This window comes from Myotis myotis, unplaced genomic scaffold (genome assembly GCF_014108235.1).
Source record: "Myotis myotis isolate mMyoMyo1 unplaced genomic scaffold, mMyoMyo1.p scaffold_m19_p_10, whole genome shotgun sequence".
Lineage (NCBI taxonomy): Eukaryota > Metazoa > Chordata > Mammalia > Chiroptera > Vespertilionidae > Myotis > Myotis myotis.
In genome coordinates, this window is record NW_023416314.1 from 65,689,833 (window position 1) to 65,695,943 (window position 6,111).

The following is a 6,111-nucleotide window of genomic DNA, read 5'->3' on the forward strand; positions in this document are numbered from 1 at the left end:
ATGGCTGCTGAGAACTGCACTGTGTTTGCTGACTTCATACTCCTAGGACTTTCTGGCAGACAGGATGTGCAGCGGGGGCTCTTTGTGCTCTTCCTGCTGGTTTATGGCATCACCGTGATCGCCAATCTAGGGATGATCCTACTGATCAACATGGACCCCAGACTCCACACGCCCATGTATTATTTCCTGAGCAACCTGTCTTTCTGTGATGTCTGCTACTCCTCCACTGTCGCTCCCAAGATGCTGGTTGATTTCTTATCTGAGCAAAAAAGGATTCCATACAATTTGTGCTTTCTTCAGATGTTTCTTTTTGGGTTCTTTGCAGCTGTGGAATGTGTCATGCTGTCGGTCATGGCCTATGACCGTTATGTAGCCATCTGTAATCCACTTCTTTATACAACTGCCATGTCCAGGAGGGTGTGCCTTCGGCTTGTGGCCATTGCCTACATTGCAGGTTTGATGGATGTAACAATCTTCACCTCTTGCACTTTTCCATTATCATTGTGTAATTCCAATGTCATCAATCACTTCTTCTGCGACATCGCACCTTTATTAGCTCTCTCCTCCTTGAATACAACCATCATTGAAATAGCCACAACCATTTCCTGTAGCTGTGTTGTGGGGTCCAGCATCATCACTGTCCTCCTCTCCTACAGCTACATCATAGCCACCATCCTTAGATTGAACTCAGCAGAGGGCAGACGCAAAGCCTTCTCTACCTGTGCCTCCCACCTAACCGCTGTGGGGGTATTTTTTGGTACGCTCTTGTTCATGTATTTCAGACCCAACTCCAGTTACTCCATGGACACAGACAAAGTGGCTTCTGTTTTCTACACAGTTGTCATCCCCATGTTAAACCCACTGATCTACAGTTTAAGGAATAAGGATGTGAAAGGTGCCCTGAGAAAAGCACTAGGCACTAAGTTATGTTCTGGGTGAAAGCATGTTCACCCAAAAAGTTTTATTTAGAGATGTTGAGAACTCAAGTTCAGGTACTTTGACAAGTGTCCTATAGTCTCACCAGTACAATTCTGCCTATTTCTTTACCTATCTCTGTGTCTAAATTGCGTATAAGATACAGTGATTACCAATCTTAACCTCTTCAAATTTAGGAAGAGTAGTAATAGGTTTACTCTACTGTTTTGCAAAGAGGGTTTTTTTATACCACTCTCTCTATTCATGAGTATCTTCCAAAGAAATATGGGCATAGTCTCATCTCCCTCCATGCCAATTAAATTTATCCTCCATAAAGCTCCATTTTTCAACACAATGAGTTTAATAAATTTTCTCAGTCACAAGGGAGTTTTAGTGGTTTAAGTTAGATGTTGTTTTTTTGTTTGTTTTTTGTCTTCTTCCTATGTACTGGCATCAGACTGTAAATTTTATATCATAACACTTAGAAGTAATAAGTAGTAAATAAATAATAATATAAATTTAAATTTTCTTGCCCTAACTCGAAGGTTTATAAGTGCAAAGCCCTTGCCTGACTTGTTCACCATTATTTCTACTTTGCTATTTACTATGTTCATTTTCAGGATGCCATTCAAAAACTTTCATTGCAGCAATGTTTACATTTGGAAGCAGCCCAAGTTCCCATCAGTAGGTGAGTAGATAAAACAGCTGTGGTACATTTACACAATGTAATACTACTCAGCCACATACACACACAACAGAAGATAATATTACCTTTTGCAACAACAATAGGACCGGAGATTATTATGCTAAGTGAAACAAGCCAATTAGAGAAAGGCAAGTACCACATGATTTCACTTACCAGTACATATGGAATCTCATGAACAAAATAAACCAACTAAATGGAAACAGATTCATGGACACAGAACAAACAGCTGTCAAAGGGGATAGAGTTGGGGGCTGGATGCAGAGGATGAGTGATTAAGCAAATAAAAAAAGGAAAGGCTCATGGACCAGACAACAGTATGGTGATTACCAGAGGATCAGAGTGGAGGGGGTAGGAGAGGATAAAGGGAGGGTAAATGAGATGGAAGGAGACTTGACCTGGGATGGTAAACACAAAATACAATATGCAAGTATAGCAGATATATTGTAGAACTGTATACCTGAGACCTGTATTTTATTAACCAACGTCAACCCACTAAATTCAATAAAAAATTATTGAAGGAATGCATGTATGTCCCCTGCAAGACTGATATAAAAAGGAGCCTTTGGCACTAGCTGATTTGGCTCAGTGGATAGAGTGTCAGCCCTTGGACTGAAAGGTCCAGGGTTCGGTTCTGGTCAAGGGCACATCCTTTTATTGCAGGCTCCGTCCCTCGCCATGGTCTCTGGGGTGAGTGTGGGAGGCAACCAACTGATGTGTCTCTCTCACATAGTTGTTTCTCTCTGTCTCTCCCCCTCCCTTCCACTCTCTCTAAAAATCAATGGGAAAATATCCTCAGTGAGGATTAACAAAAAAATAAAAAGGAGTTTTATCAATGAAGAAGAAAAAGAACTCTCTTTATTTTATTCTAATATGTTCATCTTCACAAAATTCACCTGTATTTCTTCCTTTGGCCTAAGCTGAGTATCAGATAAGAAATTATTTTATGTAAAGAACTTTTTGGATCTGTTAATTCTGATCATTCTGTCCCAAGGATCATCAGGATCAGCAGTTCTAGATTTTAAATTATTTTAATTGATTTTAGAGAGAGGTGAAGGAAGAAAGAGAGAGAGAGAGAGAGAGAAAGAGAGAGAGAGAGAGAGAGAGAGAGAGAGAGAGAGAGAGAGAGAGAGAGACCCATGTGAAAGAGATACATCAATTGGTTGCCTTCCATATGTGCCCTGACTAAGCATGGAATCCTCAACCTAGGTGTGTGCCCTGACCAAGAATTGAACCTGTGACCATCTGGCACATGGGAGGACACTCCAACCAACTGAGCCACCTGGACAGGGCAGCAGTTCTAGATTATATTGTACTTGTTATTCTTCACATCATACTGTGTTTTTCCCTTCTTACCCTCACTCTGGAGAATAGATACATGCTCTTGACAATTATACAGAAACTGCATGAATGAAGTGGGTGGTAAAGGATCTTGACCTACTCTAATGGCTACTAGAAAAAAAGAACTTTACCTCACTTTACATTTTCATAGAACGTACTAATTAATTAAAAACATAAAATGCCCAGAGTGATTAACAAAATTTGTTTAGAAAACTGAAATGCCCTAGGTTGTTAACAATAATTTATGTTCAATGAAATAAAACAAAGAACAAAATAATATTTACATTAGTATTTCATTTGCAATGAGTTAAAATGATTCTCTGTGTATCTGTGAAATAAACTGAAACTGTATTCTAAACACGATTTCAATAGTGGTCATTACTTTATGGTTGGATGTTAAGCAATGCTAAAATCTATTTTAATAACTTAAAATAAGTTATTGTACATGATGTTTGTACTATTATCCATTATCTATTAATCTAGTTATGAAAAACATTATACAATTTCAGGTTTTCAGAGTATTCATTCATTTATTGTAGAAATATGGAGGTTCTCTCTGCTTCCTGGAGGACGGAGTTATAGGTTATACAAGGTTTTTCATTTAGGTTTTTCAGATATATCCCTTTAATGTATAAAGTGCACTTAATGTTATGTGCTTAAAACAGCATAAGAATGAAATAACACATTAAAACATGCAATTTTCAGCTGGTTATTTTACTTATTGAACACAGTTTTAAGACAAAATAAAAATATTTTACTATGTTTTAAATATATTTTCCTGGGTTTTGACTTTCTTATCTCCAAAGTATATTTAGATGAATCAATGTATTATTCTATATTCAAAATAGTATAAAAAAGACACCAGCATTAGAGAGAGAAAGGAAGAGTGGTAACGGTTCACTAGTACCATAATGTAGCAAATTCACAATTCACAATGACAGATTGAAACACACGTGTGTGATTGGCACCAGGGAGAGCTTTATATATATAGACTAGTGGCCCAGTGCATGAAATTCATACACATTAAAAGGGAATTAATTAGAGGAAATATTTCAATATTGCTATTTGCCCTTTCTCTATAATAGAAGTGTCAGAGGTGAAAGAAAATTAGTAAACTGTATATGAAAATCTCCCTCCTGTCAGAGTCTGGGGTGCCATAGGACCCAGAGTCAAGTTCCTGGAAACCCCCATGCCTCGAAATCGCTTGAGACCCATACCCAGCCAGCCCAACCCCATCAAGACTCGTTGGGTGGGTTACGCAGCCTCAGGTCCCCCGTCACACCCCGCCAGACTTGGCAGAGGATGTGAGGCTGGGATGCGAGGGCAGGGCTTGACAGAGATGCAAGCCTTGCATCCCCCATCAAGCTCCACCTCCTACTGTTCAGTTGTTACGTGTGATGGTGTGATGACCATTTGCATATTAGCTTTTTATTATTATGATAAACTTGCTTAATTAGACCTGCTTTCTGATTTAGCTAAATGTTTTCCAGCCCGGTGAAGCACCCTAACTTCTCTTTCAGGTAATTGTCAGCAATACAGCAGTAAATTTCAACATGAAGCAGATTATTATAGTAGGTCACACAGGGAGAACAAAAGGTAAAATATTTAACTGCAGTAGTGATTGACTATATTCTGCGCAGGGAGAAAACCTGCCATCATTTTCAAGGTCCACCATTTCTTACTTCTCTTCAGTCAGGTTAGTTTCTAAGCTTTCTAAATGTCCATTTTCTGGCTAATGTAAAGAAAATAGGATTCCACCAAGTCTCCTATGTACCTACTCCAGGACTTCTGTGAGGGTCAAATGAGATGAGGCATGGGAAAACGTTTGGTTAAAGTGTGAAATGTTTGCACCTGCCTATAAAGCAAGTCCTGTTCCTGGGCTGAAGAAACTGCAAGGAGGCTAGTCACTAGGGAGTGGAAGCTGGGTGTTGCTATGTGACGTCATTACCCGGTGCCCACAGTCACCATTTCTGGGCTGGGCTGGGCTGTGGGCCACATTTTGCACCATGGGATCTCAGCAACATCAGCTGTGATTTTGTGGGCTGTCACTCCAGGGTGGTGACAGGGCCTGTGTCCCACTTGGGGGAAGCCAAGTGTTGCTTTGTGGGCTCCAGGTCTGCGGTGCTGTTTCTCTGTAAATGACCAGTGCATGTCACGGCAGCTCCTGCACTGAGTGTCCTTCCCATGGTGATCAGTGCACATCATAGTGACGGGTAGGACAGTCGGACACAGCATATTAGCCTTTTATATATATAGATGCTATTATGAACATGGGGTTACCAATATCTTCTCAAGTTAGTGTTATTTTTCCTAGTCATGTACCCACTCTTTTAAAAGAAACATTGCTATTTATTTGAAAGTATAAGAAAACCTGGCATAGAGATTGAAAAACTTTTAACTAAATCTTTATGTTCTCATGATGTATGCAATTTTCTGTCAGTTTTTATATTTTCCTGGGTTTTGACTTTCTTATCTCCAAAGTATATTTAGATGAATTAATGTATTATTCTATATTCAAAATAGTATAAAAAAGACACCAGCATTAGAGAGAGAAAGAAAGAGTGGCAACTGTTCACTAGTACCATAATGTAGCATTTTCTTATGTTTATCTGATGGTAAATTGCTAGCAATTAGTTAGGAGGTTTGAGATTTGCCTTAGCTATAACTCCCACAGGAGTACATTTGGTGCTTTGGTATTGGGATCATCACACACACAAGGGCAATACATTATGAAAAGACATTAAAACTGGTCACTAAGAGCAATTTTCCAAAAATTGAAAATATATTAATTTCACTGAATTTTGCCTGAGATTATTCTACATGGGAGGATACCCAACCAACTGAACCACATCAACCAGGGCACAGGAATACTTATTGATTGGACTCATTTTGCTATGTGAAATAAATATAATATTGGGTGGGCAGTAGATAGGGACAAAACTAAACAATTCCTAAAAGGTCTGTATTTCTTTCCCCGTCAACTTTTGTGTCTGAAATATTGGACAATAAAACACATTATTATATCTGTCACTTATTCTTTTTTAAATATACTTTACTGATTTTAGAGAGGAAGGGAGATGGAGAGAGAGATAGAAACATCAATGATGAGAGAGAATCATTGATTGGCTGCCTCCTGCACACCCCATACTGGG

General features: G+C 39.0%; 1 protein-coding gene across 1 annotated transcript; it reads left to right on the forward strand.

Moving 5' to 3' along the window:
- On the forward strand, positions 1–939 carry LOC118665479 (olfactory receptor 1019-like). Its single transcript, XM_036326926.1, has one exon. It carries the CDS (start codon positions 1–3, stop codon positions 937–939), a length of 939 nt encoding a protein of 312 aa, XP_036182819.1.
- Positions 940–6,111: the final 5,172 nt, after the last annotated feature.